Consider the following 21,618-nt stretch of genomic DNA (forward strand, 5'->3'; position numbering starts at 1 on the left):
AGATCAGTTATCAAAGTCAATTAAAATTCAAATTCAAAAAAATAAGTTGTCTAAGTTGAATATTAAAGTTTAAGGAAGTCAAGTGTTAATATTTGAAAACTACTCAGGGCCTCCCTGGTGCCGCAGCGGGTTGAGCGCAGCCATCTATTTTTGGGCATTTGGGTTGTTTCCATAGCTTACCTATTGTAAATAGTGCTGCTATAAACATAGGAGTGCGGGTGCCCTTTTGAATTAATGTTTCTGTGTCCTCTGGGTTAATACCTAGGAGTGGAATTGCCAGATCATATGGAAGCTCTATCTTTAGTAGGTCAGGGAACCTCCACACATCTTTCCATAGTGGTTGGACCAGTTTGCACTCCCACGAGCAGTGCAGGAGAGTTGCTTTTTCTTCACACCCTCGCCAACATTTGTTGTTGCTAGTTTTTTTAATATGTGCCATTCTCACTGATGTAAGATAGTATCTCATTGTAGTTTTGATTTGCAATTCCCTGATTACAAGTGATGTTGAGCATTTTTTCATATGCCTGTTGGCCATTTAGATTTCCTCTTTGGAGAAGTTTCTTTTTAGCTCTTCTGCCCATTTATTGACTGGATTATTTACTTTGCTTTTGTTGAGTCTTGTCAGCTCTTTGTAGATTTTTGTAATCAGTCCTTTATCATTAGTGTTGTGTGCAAAAATTTTCTCCCAATCAGTGGGGTCTCTTTGTTTTGCTTACTGTCTGTTTTGCGATTTAATCTGATGTAGTCCTAGCTGTTTATCTTTGCCTTCACTATCACTGCTTTGGGTGATGTGTCTTTAAAGATGTTACTGAGGTGTATGTCATGTAGTGTTTCACCCATTTCCGTCTATATATTTTAAGTTTTCAGGTCTTGTGCCTAGTTCTTCAATCCATTTTGAGTTGGTTTTTGTGCATGGTGTGAGGTAGTAGACAAGCTTCAATCTTTTGCATGTAGCAACCCAGTTTTCCTAGCACCATTTATTGAACAAACTTTCTTTGCTCCCTTGCATATTCTTTGCTCCTTTGTCAAAGATTAGTTGACCATAAATCTGTGGGTTTATTTCTAGATTTCCTATTCAGTTTCATTGGTCCATGTGTCTGTTCTTGTTCCAGTACCATGCAGTTTCAATTATTATGGCTTTGTAGTATAGTTTGAAGTCTGGGCGTGTGATGCCACCATTCCCTTCTTTTTTTTTTTCCAGGAGAGCCTTGGCTATTCAGGGTTTTTGGTGGCTCCATATGAATTTCATCAATATTTGTTCTATTTCTTTGAAGAATGTCATTGAAATTTTTATTGGAATAGCATTGAATCTGTAAATTGCTTTTGGTAGGATGGCCATTTTGATGATGTTAATTCTTCCAATCCATGAGCAGGGGATGTCTTTCCATTTCTTTTTGTCTTCTCTTTCTTTTTTTATAATATTTTATTTTGTTTAATTCTTACATCATTTTTCATTTTTGCACAATGTATGCATTTTCATTTTTGTTATATTCCCCATACAATTGCACCCCCCCATTTTTTTTTTTTTTTTTTTTAAAGATTTATTTTGACTCTAATCCTTCCTCTCCCCGCAATCCCCTCCACTCTGCCGTAATGTGTCTCTAGTTTATAGTTGCTTGTTGATTTTGATTTTTACTTTGTATTAATTAGTCTTTTTCCTGGTCCCTTTTTTAGGTTTTCTAAATTCCTGCTATGAGTGAGACCATCCAGTGTTTTTCTTTTTCTTTCTGACTGACTCGTTGAGCATGTTCCCTTCTTCTATTTCCTTTAACAGAGTTTTATACTTTTCTTTGTGTAGGTCCTTTACCTCTTTTGTCAGGTTTATTCCCAAGTATTTGATTTTTTTTTTCAATAATTAAAGGGATGGTTTTCTTGATTTCTTCTTCAGATTTATTGTTCGTGTACAGGAAGACTGCTGATTTTTGTGTTGATTTTGTACCCTGCTACTTTACTAAACTTATTGATTAGTTTGATTAGTTTTTCTGTAGAGTTTTTGGGGTTCTCTATGTACATTATCATATCATCTGCGAATAGTGATAGTTTTATTTCTTCCCTATTTGGATTCTTGTATGTCTTTCTCTTGTCTTATTACTCTGGCTAGGCCTTTATGATATTGAGGATGTACCCCAGTTCTTGTATAAAAATAAAATAAAATCTTAAAAAAGTAGTTTTTTAAAAAAATTGAAAACTAGAGTGAATCAGGTCTCCCTGGTGGCACAAGGGGTTAAGCACCGCACTATGAAGCAATCTGCAACCTCTGTAACACGAGTTCGATCCCCAGCCAGCCAGGGAGCAACCCACATGGCGAGGCAGACCTCTCCTGTCTTGACTGCTGCTCCCCTCAGCAGTGTATTTCAGTCAATCTGCCTATTCTGTTCCCCACTCTGTCTCTGGAGACTCCTCTCACCCCCCACATCTCTGGCCTGTACCCCACCTCTTGTATGCATAAATAAATAAATCTTTAAAAAAAAGAAAACTAGAGTGAATTTCTTTTCTATGCATAAAAATGACTTAGGTATTAAAATAAAAATACTGCAGTGGTAACTTTCTTCTTTGCCTGTGATCCCCAAAGTGTGCTGACATTCTTGTTTTGTTTTTTTTTTTTAAGATTTATTTCTTTATTTATACAAGCACTGGGTATAGTCAGAAGCGCGGGAGGGTGAGAGAATTCACCAGAGCCAGAGCGGGGAGCAGAGCAGGCAGAAGCACCGAAGTACACTGCTGAGGGGAGCAGCGGGCGGCAGGAGAGGTCTACGCGTCATGTGGGACCCTCCTCCAGTGGCCGGGGAGCAGTCGGGGATTGAACCGGCGCTGCAGAGTCCACGGGGAGCTTCGCAACCCAGCGCTCAACCGCTGCGCCACTGGGGAGGCCCACATGCTTGATTCTTGATCCTTTATTTCCTTCTTTGTTGCTCAGGTCTGTTTAAATGTTATGTCTCTCAGCAATGTAGAAATCAGCTATTACATGTAGGGTTTTGATAGGTCAGGGGCATTACTGAAGGATAGAAAACCACATGCAGGGTGTGTGCACCTCAGCTATATGGTATTTAGTATTTTATGATTGTAGCTGCAGATTTTCTTCGACCTTAAAATTTTGGTTTTTCTTTTGGAAAAAATTTCTTGAACATCATAGTATAGCTTATATGGAAGATCCTCCTCCAATCAAATTTGAATTGTTAACATTCTGTATTGGAATGTGTCTGGGCTTTCAGTTAACTGAAATTTTTCAGTTTTGAAAAGCAGTGTGTTTCTTTTCTACTTCATTTAAACCTCAAGGCACTTGTTTGGTTAGAAATGAAGTCTGTTGGCCTAAAGAATGTCAAGGTTTGTGCATCAAAAAACCCTGTACGCCTAGAAAGTCAGCCATGTTCGTTGGGCCAAGGTAGAAGGAAAGTCAAACTTATGGATGAACGGTCATATACTCTTTCAATTGGCAATGGAGACTACTTTTGGTCAAATAAAGACACATTGTGGAATTATGTACAGATGCTTTCTGGTAAGAAGTCAGCAATTATAAAATAAATTCTTTAAAAACTTTTTAAAATGGGCCTCCCTGGTAGTGCAAGGGTTTGAGCACAGCACTGTAAAGCTATCCTCAGCCTCTGCAGCACGAGTTCCATCCCCAGCCCTTCAGGGAGCTACCTACATGGAGCAGCAGACCTCTCCTGTCTGGCCCGCTACTCCCCTCAGCAGTATATTTCAGTCATTCTGCCCATTCTGTTCCCCACTCTGTCTGGTGTATCCTCTCACCCCCCCTACACCTCTAGCCTGTGCCCCAGTTCTTATATGCATAAATAAATAAATAAATAAATAAATAAATAAATAAACAAGGAAAAAAAACTTTTTAAACTGATTACAAAAATAATGTCCATTCCTTGTAGAAAATTTATAAGGTGCAGGAAGATGATAAGGAAAACTAAAATATTAACCCTATTGAAGTGGGCTTTTTTGGGTAAGTTTTATCTTAAAGTAATAGAATGTAGGTAAAATAAGTGTTGGTTAAAATAAAGGCCAATAATAGGCTTTTGAGGTCCTCCCCGGTGGCGCAGCGGTTGAGCGCTGGGTTGCGAAGCTGCCCGCGGCCTCTGCGGCGCCAGTTTGATCCCCGGCTGCTCCCTGGCCACCAGAGGAGGGTCCCAAATGGTGCGCAGACCTCTCCTGCCGCCCGCTGCTCCCCTCAGCAGTGTACTTCGGTGTTTCTGCCTGCTCTGCTCCCCGCTCTGGCTCTGGTGAATTCTCTCACCCTCCTGCGCTTCTGACTGTACCCAGTGCTTGTATAAACAAACAAACAAAAACTAACTAACTAACTAAATAAATAAATAAAAACATGCCTCTAAAAAAAAAAATAAATAAAAAAAAAATAATAGGCTTTTGAACTCAGTTCTCTGAAATGTTTGTAGAAGTGGGAATTTCATCTAATCGAAGAGGATATAGTTTAAAGGAAGCTATGGAGATGACTTGATGGCAGAGTCAGTATTTTTGGTGTTTGGTTTAAATTGAATAAACTTCTTGTGAGGGAAGATAAATGATTTAAACATTTTATGTTTGTTAAAATGTTTATGTAAGTATTTCCTGAAATGTATAAAAGTTATTTATGTTCATTGTTAAAATTTTATGATGAACAAAGAGTTGAGAATTTTGCTTCAGTCTAAATTCATACTTTATTTTTGGGGTCTTCCCTGGTGGCGCAAGGGGTTAAGATGCAGCACTGTGAAGCTGTCCACAGCCACTGCAGCATGAGTTTGATCCCTGGCCAGGGAGGTGACCCATATGGCGCAGCAGACCACTCCTCTCACCTGCTGCTCCCCTCAGCAGTGTATTTCAGTAGATCTGCCTGTTCTCCCCAGTCTGTCTCTGGTGAATCCCCACCCCCTGCATCTCTGGCCTGTATCCCAGTTCTTGTATGCATAAATATATAAATCTTTTTGTAAAAAAAGACCTTTAGGGCTTCCCTGGTGGTGCAGGCAGTTGAGCGCCACACTGTGAAGCTGTCTGTAGCCTCTGCAGCGCAGGTTAGATCCTGGCTGGCTGGCGGGAATCCCACATGGCGAAGCAGACCTCTCCTGTCTCTCTCGCTGCTCCCCTCAGCAGTGTACTTCTTCAGTCTGCCTGTTCTATTCCCCGCTCTGTCTCCGGTGAATCCTCTCATCCTCCCGCGCATCTGGCCTATACCACGGTTCTTGTATAAAAATAAATAAATCTTAAAAAAAAAAAAGACCTTTATTGTTATGGCAAATGGGAGGTAGAAATTGGAGAATATTGAAAAATATGCAGTTAGAAAAATATGAAGACAGGTCATAAAGAACCTGAAAGCTGTAATATAAGGAGCTTAAATGAGTCTAAGAATCATAGTTTACTAATAAGTAACACATATACATACATTGAACTTTACTTTTTATCTTCATTTTGAGCCTTTCCTCTTATATAATTCCTTAAAATATAACAAAATTTTCCTTATTTAACTTAGTTTTTTTTTTTAAATTGAAGTAATATTGCATGATACATGGAACATTTCATTCCATCCCTCTCTATTTCATTTTTGTCCCAGCTTACTCACCACCCCCTTTGCCTCTTCCCTTTGGTAACCACCAAGTGTTCCCATAGTCCAGAGTTTATTTTTATTTTATTTATTTGATTTGTTTGGGTTTTGTTCATACACACACACACACACACACACACACCCCATATGAGTGAAATCATACTTTGTCTTTCACTGTTTGGCTTATTTCACTAAGCATAATATTCTTTTAGTCAATTCATATTTTCGCAAATGGCAGGATTTTGTCTTTTTATTACTGTATTGTATTTCATTGTGTATATATACACCACATCTTCTTTATCCATTTGTCAATTGATGGACATTTGGGTTGTTTCCAGTTCTTGGTTATTGTAAATGATGATGCAGTAAATATGGGGATGCATATATATCATCAAATTAGTGTTGTATTTTTTGGGACTGGCACAGTATCTTGAATATTCTTGGTATCTTGCTCTGGAGAGGCATATCTAATTTTTTTTTTTTTTAAAGATTTATTTATTTATTTATTTATTTATTTATTTATTTATTTATTTATTTATTTATTTTTACAAGCACTGGGTACAGTCAGAAGCGCGGGAGGGTGAGAGAATTCACCAGGGCCAGAGCGGGGAGCAGAGCAGGCAGAAGGACCGAAGTACACTGCTGAGGGGAGCAGCGGGCGGCAGGAGAGGTCTGCGCGCCATGTGGGACCCTCCTCTGGTGGCCGGGGAGCAGCCGGGGATCGAACCGGCGCTGCAGAGGCTGCAGGCAGCTTCGCAACCCAGCGCTCAACCGCTGCACCACCAGGGAGGCCTGGCATATCTAATATTTTAAGAGACCACAACATCCTGATGGACAGAGCTATAATCCTTGCAGAAGTGATGGTGGGTTTTCATTGTGTTTGACCACAACCAAGGGAAACATTTCTTCTTTAACTTTTCAGAGGGGTCACTTCTTACTCGTTTATGAAACTAATTAGCCATTATAGTTAAAAGAGCTTTAACTTCAGCAACTTCATGAGGAAGAAGAAAACTGAGGACACATTTACTACACAGCTTTTATTTCTAAAGAACTGTAAAATTTGTGTGTTCGCAGATCAGGGAGCAGAGAAACATGAAGGGACAGGTCAGTCTTCTGGCATCACTGATCAAGAGAAGGAGTTGTCCTCCAGTGCTTTCCAAGCCTTCACGGTAAGAATTGGTTTCTCGTACACAGTGAATTTTTTTTAAAAGATTTCACAGTGAATTTTTTTTAAAAAGATTTATTTATGCATACAAGACCTGGGGCACAGGCCAGAGATGTGGGAGGTGAGAGGACTCACCAGAGACAAAGTGGGGAACAGAACAGGCAGACTAACTGAAATACAGTGCTGAGGGGAGCAGCGAGCAAGTCAGGAGAGGTCTGCTATGCCATGTAGGTTGCGTCCTGGCCAGCTGAGGATCGAACGCGTGCTGCAGTCTTTGGATTGCTTCATAGTGTGGTGCTTAACCCCTTGCACCACCAAGGAGGCCCCCACAGTGAATTTTTTAATTTATAATGTTTATTTTGTAATAACACAAGAGTTAAATTTCAAGAGTAAAAAAAAATAAATAAATAAATAAAAATAAATTTCAAGAGTAAGTTCAGTTTTGAAGTAAAAAATAACATCTTAGAGTTTAAATATGAAAGAAATGGGAGTACTTTGAACTATTCCCAGCATTTTGTGTTTTCATAAACATGTTTTAACTCTCACAGTGTTGTTTTTAAGTCTCTTAAAATGAGATTTGGAAATATCTGGGTCAGTTTTTTCACTTCACTTCTTTTCAGTTCTTCCTGACTATGCTTTTAAAAAATAAGTCAAAATTTATTCTCAAAATTTTAATTTCTCTGTCAAGCAATATGAAAGAAAATCTTACTTGATTACCAGGTTATATATAGGTAAGTGGGAAAACTTTATTTGTAGATATTTGATGTATATTTGTTGGAAATTAAAATTTGGAATAATCATATTACCTTTCTTGAATCAGCTATTATGCTCTGTTAGCAATATATATCTATAAATATATCACTGTTGTATGTATTAGATGTTATATATATTAGATGTAGAGGTATTTTACTTACCACTATGTATCTATATCTATGTCTTAAAGATGCAGTATACATGTATCAGTGTTTGAGTTTGATATTTAGGAAATAAATAGCCATAATTTCTTTTTTCCCCAGTTTAATTAAAATATAACTGACACCATAATTTCTTAATTGATGCTATTTAATAGAATGATATCTGTCCTTTCAAAGAGTTTTTCAAATGAAAATGGAAAATATATTTGGAAGTGCGTGTATAGTTCTCAAAGCTCACATGTAATTTTGCTTGTGTATGTGTTTTTGTTTTAGGCAGGAAATTATGACACCTGTCTGCAACACCTTGCCTGCCTACAGGATATAAACAAAGATGACTATAAAATAATTTTGAATACAGCAGTAGCTGAGTTTTTTAAAAGTAACCAAACAACAACGGATAATTTGAGACAAACTCTTAACCAGCTGAAGAATCAGGTGATATACAAATAAATGAGCCATAAAAATATAGTGCGGTTTTCTAAATTGTGAAAGAAAAATAGTTAAGGAAAATTAATGTGATTTCTTATCTGATATTGATAGCACTTTTTACTAATATATGAGATATTTGTCAATCTTAATTTTATTTGTATAAAATTATTATTCCAGAAAATGAAAAGTATGTTGTGTGATTTTATTTTGTTATGCTTTTAACTTGAACAGAATAGAATAATACACCAAATATATTTATTTTTTTAAAGATATTTTATTTATTTATTCATTCATTCATTCATTCATTCATTCATTTATTTATTTAAGCACTGGGTACAGTGAGAAGCACAGGAGGGTGAGAGAATTCACCAGAGCCAGAGCGGGGAACAGAACAGGCAGACTGATGAAATACACTGCTAAGGGGAGAAGCAGGCGGCAGGAGAGGTCTGCGCGCCATGTGGGACCCTCCTCCGGTGGCCGGGGAGCAGCCGGGGATCGAACCAGCGCTGCAGAGGCTGCAGGCAGCTTCGCAACCCAGCGCTCAACCACTGCGCCACCGGGGAGGCCCAATATACACCAAATTTAAATGAACTTCGGAGCTTTGAGAAAGTAAAATATGAATAAGCTTAACTGCTGATATATATATATATATATATTTAAGATTGATTTATTTATTTATACAAACACTGGGGTACAGTCAGAAGCGCGGGAGGGTGAGAGAATTCACCAGAGCCAGAGCAGAGAACAGAACAGGCACTGACGAAGTGCACTGCTGAGGGGAGCAGCGGGCAGCAGGAGAGGTCTGCACGCCATGTGGGACCCTCCCTCGGTGGCCGGTTATTGAGCCGGCACTGTAGAGGCTGCGGGCAGCTTTGCAATCCAGCACTCAACCGCTGCACCACCGGGGAGGCTCTATATCTTATTTATAATAACTGCAAAGATTTAGTTGTTAATTGTTTTAGCATTTTAGATCAGGGAATGATTAATTGATTAAATGGGTAATATTGTTACTTATATATGATTTCAGATTTGCCTTGGTCATTGGTCTGGTTATAACAGCTTTTTTCACATCACAAGGTTAGACCTTTGATATTCCAAAGTGCTAATTACAATGATAATGCTGTTGAGATCAGCTAGCAAACATTTAGTGCTTGCTGTGTACCAAGGTCCTGCTAACCACCTTCTATGCAACAACTTATATTCTTTCCAGTATCCCCATGAAGTGGTAACTGTATTTTTCCCCTCATACAGATCTGAAAATTGAGGTAAAGTTAGCTTATGTAAATTGTCCAGATGCAGAAAGCTTTTAAATATTTTTTTAAAGATTTATTTATTTATTTATTTATTTATACAAGAACCAGGGCACAGGCCAGATGCACGGGAGGGTGAGAGGATTCACCATATACAGAGTAGGGAGCAGAACAGGCAGACTGAAGAAATACACTGCTATGGGGAGCAGCGGGCGAGACAGGAGAGGTCTGCCTCGCCATATGGGACCCTCACTGGCCAGCCTGAATCGAACTGGTGCTGCAGAGGCTGCAGACAGCTTCACAGCCCTGCGCTCAACCACCCGCGCCACCAGGGGAGGCCCACAGCAGAAAGCTTTTAAATGATGAGAGCTACATGAACTCAGTTCAGCTTGACTCCAGAGTGTGTACTTTCCATTACTGCTTTAGTCTGAAGTTCTTTTTGAGCCCCTGTCCTGGTTTCATGAGTACCACTACATTGTATATTATCACCCAAAAATGTGACATTGTCAGACATAAGTGACCTCTTGAGGCTTTTCATAGTTATTTTTTTTTTTTTTTTAAAGATTTATTTATTTATTTATTTATGCAAGCACTGGGTACAGTCAGAAGCGCGGGAGGGTGAGAGAATTCACCAGAGCCAGAGCGGGGAGCAGAGCAGGCAGAAGGACCGAAGTACACTGCTGAGGGGAGCAGTGGGCCGCAGGAGAGGTCTGTGCGCCATGTGGGACCCTCCTCCAGTGGCCGGGGAGCAGCTGGGGATCGAACCAGCGCTGCAGAGGCTGCGGGCAGCTTCGCAACCCAGCGCTCAACCACTGCGCCACCGGGGAGGCCCATTCATAGTTATTTATAGGAGTAATTTTTCAACTCAAATTCTTCAACAAAAATGAGAACAACAGCCAGCATTTATTAAATGCTTACTTGATTCCAGATTCCATATAATTGTTTTTTGTGTCTTGTCTCATAAAATCTTCACATTTAGCCCTTGAGGTCAGTCCTTATTATGGTAGTTTTATTACTAGGGTTTGAGGAGAGGTTTTTTTTTATTTATTTATGTAGGAAGTGGGGTACAGACCAGAGGCGCGGGAGGGTGAGAGGATTCACCAGAGACAGAGCGGGGAACATAATAGGCAGACTGATGAAATACTCTGCTGAGGGGAGCAGCGGATGAGACAGGAGAGGTCTGCCGCACCATATAGGACCCTCGCCATCTGGCCGGGATTGAACTGGCGCTGCAGAGGCTGCGGACAGCTTCACAGTGCAGCACTCAACCGCCTGTGCCACCAGGGGATGCCCTGAGGAGAGTCTTAACAATTTAATTCATACAGCTGGGAAAGGGAGAGCAGGATCTGAACCAGACTCCTGAATCTGTTCCTGTAAACTCCTCAGTCTTCATAAATAAATGTCATCATATTCCATCATTACTCCAGTATTATTAGCTATGATTTCATCTGGAGTTCCTGAATCAGAGGAAAGGTGATGTTTGCTGATACCTAGTGCAGGTACCCTGTGATCCCTGTAGGCAGTTTCTTCTAGCACAAGTTCGTCCTTAAAACATTTTTTGTAGGGCCTCCCCTGGTGGCGCAGCAGTTGAGAGCTGGGTTGCGAAGCTGCCTGCAGCCTCTGCAGTGCTGGTTCGATCCCTGGCCATCAGCGAGGGTCCCACATGGTGTGACAGACCTCTCCAGCCATGCCTGCTGCTCCCCTCAGCAGTGTATTTCATCGGTCTGTGTGTTCTGTTCCCCTCTCTGACTCTGGTGAATTCTCTCACCTTCCCGCACTTCTGACTGTACCCAGTGCTTATGTAAATAAATAAATAAATCTTTAAAAAAAAACAAACATTTTTTGTAGAAGAGGCTCCTGCAAGATTCCTGTTAAACCAAGAAAACTGCTTTTTTAAGTCATTTCACCACCCTTCATTCTTAATAAGGTTGATTCATTAACCCTGCTAGTGCCTTCCAGCTCTCAGAGTTTGCTAGAAGTGTTTGTCCATGTGTCTCCTGCTTTCTCTAAGTGGTACTTCTATGCAGAGTCACATTCTGGGCACAGTGACAACTTACTCCACTTTCATTAATGTTTTGTTTCATTTAAAGAGTAGTTTTTTGGGGACCTCCCCTGTGGTGCAGAGGTTTAAGCGCAGCGCTAGGAAGCTGTCCGCAGCCTCTGCAGCAGGGTTTGATTCCCAGCTGGCCAGAGAGATTCCCACATGGTGCAGCAGACCTCTCCTGTTGCGCCTGCTGCTCCCCTCAGCAGTGTATTTCTGTCCATCTGCCTGTTCTGCTCCCCACTCTGTCTCTGGTGAATCCTCTCACCCTCCTGCACCTCTGGCCTGTACCCCAGCTCTTGTATAAAAATAAATAAATGTTTAAAAAACATAAATAAATAATAATGAGTAGGTTTTGTTCTGATTGGAACAGTTAGATTATTTTAGTGAATCATAGAAAATGTGGCAGTTATTCATGTTATGAATTGTAAACCCAAAACTCCTAATTTATCCAAAATCTCACTTTCTGGCTGAGAATTAACCCTTTCTCTCTCTTAACTATGAAGAAATGTTGCCTTTAATTGAAATTGAGTTTTCTCTATTTAAACAGACTTTTTAATCACTTGAAGATAGTGAATCGATAAATGAAAATTATAAAGAACCCCAAACTTTGAGATGTCATGTTTTTGGTTAACTAGGACCAATAAACATTTGATCTTCTCTCCCCCAGCTCACATTGTGAGTGACTGAAGTCTGCAGAAACCTGATTACAAATCACTATGTATATAATGAACCTTCTAGTTCCTTGCTTTCAAATGTAGTGTTATAATTTTTTTCTGTTAGTATCAGATGTGGATGTTAGGGTTCTAGTAAAGTCATTAAAATCCTATGCCATATGTGAAAAAATGTATTTTTGTTCATTACTTAAAAAAAATTTTTTTTTTTTTGTTATGGGAACAAAACCTGAACATAATAGGAAAATCAGAAAATACGCTCCTTATATACATGTCCTTGGACAAGATAATTAGGCTTTTCATGCTATTTTCCCATTAATAAAATGGAAATGATTATATTATCTATGTCTCCAGGTCTAGTGAGGATTAAATGAGGTGTTCTTTGTAAAAGTTTCAACGTAGCAAATCTGGCATATAGAAAGTAGTTAGCCACTGTGTTTTGTTTTGTTTTGTTTTGTTTTGTTTTGTTTTGTTTTGTTTTGTTTTGTTTTAAAGGAGAGGAGGGGGCCTCCCTGGTGGTGCAGCGGTTGAGTGCTGGGTTGGGAAGCTGTTGGGAAGCTGTCCGCAGCCTCTGCAGCTCCAGTTCCATTCCCACGTGGCACATGGTGTGCAGACCTCTCCTGCCGTCCGCTGCTCCCCTCAGCAGTGTATTTCGTCGGTCTGCCTGTTCTGTTCCCCGCTCTGGCTCTGGTGAATTCTCTCACCCTCCCGTGCTTCTGACTGTACCCAGTGCATGTATAAATAAATAAATAAATATTTTTTAAAAAAAAATAAAAGAGGGGAGGGAACTTTTTTTTTTTAATACAAGAACCGGGGTACAGGCCAGATGCACGGGAGGGTGAGAGCATTCACCAGAGACAGAGCCGGGAACAGAACCGGCAGACTGACGAAATACACTGCTGAGGGGAGCAGTGGGCGGGACAGGAGAGGTCTGCCGCACCAGCCGCTGTGTCTTTTTTTTTTGTTTTGTTTTGTTGTTTTTTTTTTTTTTTTAATTTTCTAGAGGCATGTCTTATTTATTTATTATTTGTTTGTTTGTTTTTGGTTTATACATGCACTGGGTACAGTCAGAAGCGCGGGAGGGTGAGAGAATTCACCAGAGCCAGAGCAGGGAGCAGAGCAGGCAGAAGGACCGAAACACACTGCTCAGGGGAGCAGCGGGCGGCAGGAGAGGTCTGTGCGCCATGTGGGACCCTCCTCCGGTGGCCGGGGAGCAGCCGGGGATCGAACCGGCGCCACAGAGGCCGTGGGTAGCTTCGCAACCCAGCGCTCAACCGCTGCGCCACCGGGGAGGCCCCGCTGTGTCTTTTTTTTTTTTTTTTTTTTTTTTATAGAGGCATGTTTTTTTTATTTATTTGTTTGTTTGTTTGTTTTGTTTATACATGCACTGGGCACAGTCAGAAGCGCGGGAGGGTGAGAGAATTCACCGAGCCAGAGCGGGGAGCAGAGCAGGCAGAAGGACCGAAGTACACTGCTGAGGGGAGCAGCGGGCGGCAGGAGAGGTCTGCGCGCCATGTGGGACCCTCCTCCGGTGGCCGGGGAGCAGCCGGGGATCGAACCGGCGCTGCAGAGGCCGCGGGCAGCTTCGCAACCCAGCGCTCAACCACTGCGCCACCGGGGAGGCCCCCGCTGTGTCTTAATGTTTGAATTTTACCTTAGTTTTTATAAAATTGAGTCAAGCTTATTTATTATGTATTTACAGTTACATATGCTGTGTAACATTCTCATGGGAAAGGTTTTGCCTGTTACCCATGTAGCACCTTGCAGCTCATGAGACTAGAAGGTAGAATCCAACTGAGAAGTCATGTTGGCAGTAAAACACTGAAGATATCTTCACAGTGCAAAGAAGAGAATCACCTTGCCTTGTGCTAGGTACTTAATAAAACCCCACCAAAATATTTTACTTAACAGAAGAAGATTATGAATGAAATAATTTTTAGTATGTGAGAGTAATTAAAATGTAGAAGTTCTGTTGAAAGTGTGGAAGAACTCAGAGTAAAAAATACTGGCCTGTGTTCATGTTTATTCATATAGATTCTTTCATTTTTGTTTTCTATTTACTTACTGTATTTTAAAACAAAATTCCTGTTTATTGTTCATAGGTCCACTCAGCTGTTGAAGAAATGGATGGATTAGATGATGTTGAAAACAGCATGTTGTATTACAATCAAGCAGTCATCCTTTATCATCTGCGGCAGTATACAGAAGCAATATCAGTTGGCGAAAAACTCTATCAGTTCATAGAACCTTTTGGTATGTTTTCTGCCAAATGAAAAATTTCCCTATCTTCTCATACTTACAGAGGTCTCTGGTGCTTGTAGCCAGATAACCCAAATCAGAGAACTGAAGTCAGTTTTTAAAGAAAGAAAAAAAGGGCAGCTCTCCTGCCCACCTGTTACTGTGCAGGTGCCTCTCTTTTTCTTCTTTCTCCTTTTCCTCTTGATAAATTTGAAAAAAAAAAAAAGAGAGAGAGAGAGAAAGAAAACTTTGTAGGTTTTTCTGTAAGGTTTTCATAGTGGCTAGAAAAGATCAAAATTGGGGGCCTCCCGGTGGCGCAATGGGTTAAACACAGCACTATGAAGCAGTCCGCAGCCTCTGCAGCATGAGTTCGATCCTCGGCCGGCCAGGAAGCATCTCACATGGCCCAGCAGACCTCTCCTGCCTTGCCCGCTGCTCCCCTCAGCAGTGTATTTCAGTTAGTCTGCCTGTTCTGTTCCCCACTCTGTCTCTTGTGAATCCTCTCACCCCCCATACTTCTGGCCTGTACCCCAGCTCTTATATGCATAAATAGATAAATCTTAAAAAAAAAAAAAAAAAAAGAAAAGATCAAAATTGTATCTCTTTTAGATGAGTCACAGTTGTTCTTTTAGCACTCTCTCCCCACAACTTTTGAAGATACTGTTGGAAATGCTATTTGAATTTGGAAAAGATCTAGTGATTTTTGTTTTTCCTTTGCAGTTAAACATGACCTCAGTGTACCTGATCCTTTCCTACTTAAGTGGAATGTAAGGTGGGAATATTAGGAAAAGGATAGTTAGTGTTCATTTGTCTGTCTCCTTAAAATTTTTTTGGGAATTGGTAGAGTAAGTAGTCCAGACTATGTCAGCTTTTCTGTTTTCTTAACTAGCTCACAATTAGTAGGCCTCTAGTAAGAAAGGTAAGGGTGAAAGGGGGCAAATGAAGCAGCAAAGCTGGACCTAGGAAGTGGCCGGTAGAGAGGATTGTTGGTTTCCAGCCCATTAGCAGGCAGATTTCACTTGTGATTCATATTTTTGTCATTTTTCTCCATGGTTACTCTCTTTTAAACTTAAAACACTTAATATGAATTCCTGGTGAATAAACAGCATAATTACTGATGTGGTCACCCCAGGACAGATGGTGGGGTGTGACTACTCCTCTGTGGTGCTTTGGGAGGAGTTACTGTTGTTGACAATTGGTTGAACAGCTGGTAACTGTGGCCTGGGAGCCATTTTCATATTGCTTCTCTTCTTTCCCTGAACCCCGAGGGCATGATGGATGGACAAACAGGCCAGAAGAGACATCAGTGGTGAAGAGTTATGTATCCAGTGACCAGTTCCCTTCTTTTGTTAAGCTGAAAATCAGAATTGAATTTCTAGGATGGCACAGATATGTATTAAGTTGGTTTTTAAAATTTCCAGAAACATTCAAGAAATCCTTTTAATCTGTGCTGTGGCCAAGCAGAATATAGAAACCAACTGGTCAGTATTCAAATCCATTTTTCTTCCTTAAAATTTTTTTTTTTTAACTTTACTACTTGGTTCTTTTTACAGCATCTATTGATTGCTCATATACTATGGAGCAGACCCTGTTTTGGGTTCTGAAGATAATGGAGTCAAATTCTTTACCCTCATTAAGTTTATAGTCTAATGGGACAGAGAGAGACACAACAAATACATGTTGTGAGGTAGTTAAATGCTGTGGATTAAAACTAAATTGGGTAAGACGCTGGAGATTGACCTGCGATGTTATTTTTAGATAACGTAATCAAGGAAAGCTGGGGAGCATTCCAGTGAGAGATAATAGTATGTGTAGAAGATCTTAGGTGAGCTAGAATTTGGTGAGTGAGAGGAACAGCTGGAGGGCCACTGTGAGACAGGAGGTAGGTACTACAGTGAAGCACTGTAACCTTAGTAAGGGTTTTCTTTTCAGTGGGGCAGGAAGCCCTCAGAGATGGGTGACCTTTGCACATCAACTTCGTTGATTTCAGTTTTAAATGGATTCCATGTTGGCTGCTTTCTAAAAGCGAGAGTGAAATCAGGAAGATTTCTTTTGAAATTTTCTGTTCTTGATTATAGCAGCTGTCTTTTAGATGTAACTTTTTCTTTTATCCTTTTTTTTGAAAGGATAGGAAAAGTGTTAATTCATACCAGGTTACCCTTTCTCACTTCACTGGACTCTTCTTCCTTTGACGTCTGTATATTTTCTTCTTGGCATTTCCAGTCTTTTGATATACTCCAGCCCACCCTTTGTGTCTTTGGTCCTGTAATCAGATCATTTCTTTTTCTTTTTAAAAAAGATTTATTTATTTATACATATAAGAGCTGGGGTACAGACCAGAGTTGTGGGGTTTGAGAGGATTCACCAGAGACAGAGTGGGGAACAGAACAGGCAGACTGACTGAAATACACTGCTGAGGGGAGCAGCGGTTGAGTCAGGAGAGGTCTGCTGCGCCATGTGGGTTGCTCCATAGCCAGCCGGGGATCGAACTCTTGCTGCAGTGGCTGCAGATAGCTTCATAGGTTGCGTCTTAACCCCTCGCGCCACCAGGGAGGCCCTGTAATCAGATTATTTCTTTTTCCCACCTCCATGCCTAAGAGAATAATCTATTTCCTAGAGTCATAGATTTTTCAGAGGTAGAAGGAATCTGAAGAGATCACCTGGTATCTGCTTTTACCTTCAAGCAGGTAAAGTAGTCTCTCCACTTTGCAGGAGAGCGAGCTGGTATCTAAAAATAAGTTGCACATCTAGTAAGTAGCAGGTACTCGTATTAAAATTTCCTTCTACCAGTAATCATATTCCTCATTCCATGTACTTTAGTAGAGATTCTGCTAAAGGAGGTTTAGTTACTGTAATCCCTGAAATTAAGGCCCTTGAGGTGCCCCACAGAATGGTGGTGTTGTCGATGCAAGTTGCTTCCACTCATGGTTCTAGGTGATCAACAATCATTTAAGTAAAGATGTAGGTTTTGCTCATTAGAACTATTTTTGGGGGGTTGTGGTCCTGAGATGTTTGCTTCACATTGGATTGTGACATTTCTTTTCCTTTTTTTCCCCCCCAGAAGAAAAATTTGCCCAAGCAGTGTGCTTTTTGCTTGTAGACCTGTATATATTAACCTACCAAGCTGAGAAAGCTTTGCATCTTCTTGCTGTCCTAGAAAAAATGATTTCACAGGGTAACAATAACAAAAATGGGAAGAATGAGGTAAGTGTAATATATGGCTCATTTTTTATTATTAAATATGTTTATAGTTTTGGAATATAATCCACATACAAAAAAATTATCATTTTAAAGTGTACAGTTTAGTGGTTTACTCATAGATTTGTAAACCATCGCTATTAAGTAATTAGCATTATTCCTAAATACCAGGTGATAAAATATTTCACTTTTATATTCAGTACTTACAACAGTTGATGAAATATAATTCACTTTGATAGTTATGTGTTCTGCTAGGTACTAAGTTGACAAAAATGAAAACATTGCAGTTCCTGCTTTTCCAGGAACTCAGGTCAGAGGAGAAAGATTGAACAACTTCTGTTTTTAGGTAGAGAGGAAGGAGGATAGGGAATGTTTGGATTTTAATTTGAGTCTTGAAAAATGTAATCATTTGACAAATCGGGGGATAGGGCAGGATAACCCCACTGGCAGAGGAAAAAAGCACAAAAGGTGTATGTTTGGTCTACATGGTACCTGAGAAGTGTAATGAAGATCAGTGGGAGAGAAGATTGGCAATGTAAATACGGGTTATGCAGTGAGAGACTTTGAATCCATTGTTGTTGACTGTTTAGTACTGGAGAAAATTTTTACGAATTCCTGGAGAATTTTCTTTAGAAAATGATTGCAAGTAGTACTCATGATTTTGAAACCTACCCAGTCTATGCTTCTTAAACCTTGAGCTTCTCAGAGTTTCCTGTCACCGACTTTAAACTATTATTAAACTTGAATTTCTGGGGGTGGAACTTGGGATTCCTAATTTTGAAAGTGCTCACTGGATGATTCAGATTTCCTCACTTGGGTATAATATAAATAACTTAAATTAAAAATATATAGTTTTGGCGGCGAGCACGGTCGCCGGCTGCCAGACCATGCTGAGCGGAGCGCGCGGCCGGCTCGCCTCTGCGCTGCGGGAGACGCGAGCGCTGCCGGCCGCGGTCGCCCTTCGGCGCCTGCACGCATCGGGGGCGCGGCCGTCGGTGGACCGGAGGGAGCGGGCAGAGGGTGCCTTCGACCCGGCGCTGCTGGAGCTCTTGGTGTGCCCGCTCTCCAAGAAGCCGCTCCGATATGACGCATCAACGAATGAATTGATTAATGAAGAGTTGGGAATAGCTTATCCAATCATTGATGGGATTCCCAATATGATACCACAGGCAGCCAGGAGGACACATCAAAGTACGAAGCAAGAAGAAAGAGTAACACCAGATCAGAATTAAAAACTACACAGCATTTTATTTTTCTTAACACCTTCTGCCTGATCAAAAGTCGTATCACAGTGGCGGGAAATAACTGGGGGAGAAGAATGTTTTTGTCTCTTCCTACGTTGACTGTCCTTATTCCACTGGTATCTTTAGCAGGACTGTTCTACTCAGCCTCTGTGGAGGAAAACTTCCCACAGGGCTGCACTAGCACAGCCAGCCTGTGTTTTTACAGTCTGCTCTTGCCCATTACCATACCAGTTTATGTGTTCTTCCATCTTTGGACTTGGATGGGTATCAAACTCTTCAGGCATAATTAATGCAACAAGAACCAACATGGTATATATCAATAATTTGGCTTGAGCAACTCTGAAAGCTCAACTCCATGGAAATACTAGAAATCCACTTAATTTGTAGGAAAGATGCTTTACCTTGATTAGAGGCTTAGGACTATGAGAGGTGGCATAAGCTGTGGAAGGATCTTTTATTGTATTTTTGTTCTGCCCTTTTTTTCAGATTTTAATTTATAACTGCTATATCAGAAAAACATTTCAGAAAAGTCTTGGAAATTAATACACCCAACTGTCATGATTATTTCTTACCCCATTATCTTAAAGTTAATAATTTGAAATTTTATATTTCAGAATCTTTGGTAAAGTCACACGTTAATGATGACTGAAATATTTTTAAAGGCGCTATATTGAAGTAATTGGTAGAGATAAGCATTTAAAACTACAGTAAAATGGAAATTTTACATACTTGCAAAAATTTGGTGTTTGTAAAATTACCTTTATTTCTTTGGCATCAAATGCTTACATTAAAATAAGATGTTAACACTTTCATAAAAAAAAAAAATATATATAGTTTTGGTTAATTTTGTATCACCACCCTACAGACTGGCAACAATACCAACAAAGATGGATCTAACCACAAAGCTGAAAGTGGAGCTCTAATAGAAGCTGCTAAATCAAAGATCCACCAGGTGACATAAATTTTAAAAAGGTTATACATTGCATTTGTAGTTATGAATAAATGAAGAATGTGATAGATCATTGAAAGCAGGAAATAATTCAATGCATACACTTTTATTTGGTTTTGAAATACTATGATTTTTTTAAAAGGATTTATTTATTAATACAAAATCTGGGGTGTAAACCAGAGGTGTCAGGGGGGTGGGGGTGAGAGGATTCACCAGAGAGAGTAGGGAGCAGAACTGGCAGATCTACTGAAATACACTGCTGAGGGGAGCAGTGGGTGAGACAGGGAAGTCTGCTACGCCATGTGGGTTGCTCCTTGGCCCATGGAACTCATGCTGCAGTGGCTGGCGGTAGCTTGATAGTGCTATCCCTGCGCCACCAGGGAGGCCCTGAAGTATTATGATTTAAAACACATTTACCCTTCTAAATATACTTTGCTTAAGATAATAATGTGATATCATTTCTTTTAATTCCTCTATAGGAGATTGAGAGAAATGACCTAGGAATATATTGAAGGATAAAATCAATTTGTATAATTTAAAATTCATTGCTATTTAGCCATGTACAGATAAGAATTGACAGGATTTTTTCATTTTTGGAATCTATTTTTATAGTAAAAATAGATTATCTAAGATAATTTTAAGTTTGCTTTTACAAATAACTGTTATATTACAAATTGGTTGTTATTTCCTTAGCTGTAAAGTAAAACCACTTTAGCATGTGTAAATCCACTTTAGTTCCTACATACTAACATTTTTTCTTTGAACAGTATAAAGTAAGAGCTTATATCCAAATGAAGTCCCTGAAGGCATGCAAAAGGGAAATCAAGTCAGTCATGAACACAGCTGGGAATGTAAGTATCTTGTCTTTTCTCTTATTGTTTCTATGTCCTAAAATGTCTTCATTGGACAATGAGTATTTTTCAGTTTCAAGTAGTTTATTTTAACCTATTTTAGTATATACATACACTGTCCTCATGGATACAAACCTTGATATAGAGTTGAGAAGTAGGGGTCATACTGTGTCTACAATTTAATATATGTTTTTCACTTAGAAATTTTAAGACTTATCTAATTCATTTATGTTCTTGAACATGTATCAGTGTAGCCATGTGATTATAATCTCGTATTAGGCATATGAAAACAAATTCTAAGTAACATGTACTCTCTTTACAGTCCGCACCCTCTCTCTTTCTCAAAAGCAATTTTGAGTACTTACGAGGCAATTACAGAAAAGCTGTGAAGCTATTAAATAGTTCAAACATTGCTGAGCATCCAGGATTCATGAAAACAGGTAAAAGAAAACTGTTATTTAAAGAAGTGTGAACTCAAAAAACATTGGAGACTTGAAGTTTAATAAACAAAAAAAGGAGGGTATTATATGTTCTATTTTATGTGGTCCTGCTATTCTTGCTTACTGCATTTTGATTGTTCCCAGTTTTTTTCTGAATATTGTTTTGTTGTATGTGTGCAATTTACCTATTATGTTAGTGATACATACGTAATTTGCCTCTAATTGTTAAATCACAGAATTAAACCACAGGAAACTAAACAGACTTAACAATATGGTAAGATTAGTTTGCCACCTTTTTTTTTTTATTTTTATTTTTTAAAGATTTATCTATTCATATAAGAGCTGGGTACAGGCCAGAGGTGTGGGGGGAGTGAGAGGACTCATCAGAGACAGAGTGGGGAACAGAACAGGCAGACTGACTCAAATACACTGCTGAGGGGAGCAGCAGGTGAGACAGGAGAGGTCTGCCTCGCCATGTGGGTTGCTCCCTGGCTAGCCAGGGCTCGAACTCATGCCGCAGAGGCTGCGGATTGCTTCATAGTGTGGTGCTTAACCCCTTGCGCCATCAGGAAGGCCCCTAGTTTACCACTTTAATAAAAGATTTTTAAAGAAAAGCTTACAAAATTTTCAGATATTTCCTAAATTCCAAATGTTTTTTAAACTTCTCTGTAGGGACTAAGTAGAAC

General features: G+C 39.9%; 3 protein-coding genes across 7 annotated transcripts in view; all 3 read left to right on the top strand.

Moving 5' to 3' along the window:
- Positions 1-21,618, top strand: part of CNOT10 (CCR4-NOT transcription complex subunit 10) — a 47,068-nt gene that overhangs the window by 5,440 nt on the left and 20,010 nt on the right. For 3 of the 5 annotated variants that reach the window (XM_037525727.2, XM_037525737.2, XM_054692949.1), the window contains exons 1-8: positions 3,203-3,496; positions 6,614-6,708; positions 7,892-8,053; positions 14,115-14,265; positions 17,312-17,454; positions 19,558-19,644; positions 20,409-20,492; positions 20,815-20,932. In XM_037525727.2, coding sequence (XP_037381624.1) covers positions 3,295-3,496; positions 6,614-6,708; positions 7,892-8,053; positions 14,115-14,265; positions 17,312-17,454; positions 19,558-19,644; positions 20,409-20,492; positions 20,815-20,932 — 1,042 coding nt within the window. In that variant the 5' untranslated portion in view covers positions 3,203-3,294. Of the gene's footprint in view, positions 1-3,202; positions 3,497-6,613; positions 6,709-7,891; positions 8,054-14,114; positions 14,266-17,311; positions 17,455-19,557; positions 19,645-20,408; positions 20,493-20,814; positions 20,933-21,618 lie in introns of those variants that run through there. The other 2 variants (XM_037525745.2, XM_054692958.1) reach the window with 1 other exon arrangement.
- On the top strand, positions 18,321-18,692 carry LOC119257650 (protein preY, mitochondrial-like). Its single transcript, XM_037525757.2, has one exon. The coding sequence runs from the start codon at positions 18,336-18,338 to the stop codon at positions 18,678-18,680; it is 345 nt and encodes a 114-aa protein (XP_037381654.1). The 5' UTR covers positions 18,321-18,335; the 3' UTR covers positions 18,681-18,692.
- Positions 18,767-19,398, top strand: LOC119257653 (phosphatidylinositol N-acetylglucosaminyltransferase subunit Y). Its single transcript, XM_037525772.2, has one exon. The coding sequence runs from the start codon at positions 18,767-18,769 to the stop codon at positions 18,980-18,982; it is 216 nt and encodes a 71-aa protein (XP_037381669.1). The 3' UTR covers positions 18,983-19,398.

The sequence above is a fragment of the Talpa occidentalis genome, unplaced genomic scaffold, assembly GCF_014898055.3.
Source record: "Talpa occidentalis isolate TD23 unplaced genomic scaffold, MPIMG_talOcc4v2.1 talOcc4.10, whole genome shotgun sequence".
Taxonomy (NCBI): domain Eukaryota; kingdom Metazoa; phylum Chordata; class Mammalia; order Eulipotyphla; family Talpidae; genus Talpa; species Talpa occidentalis.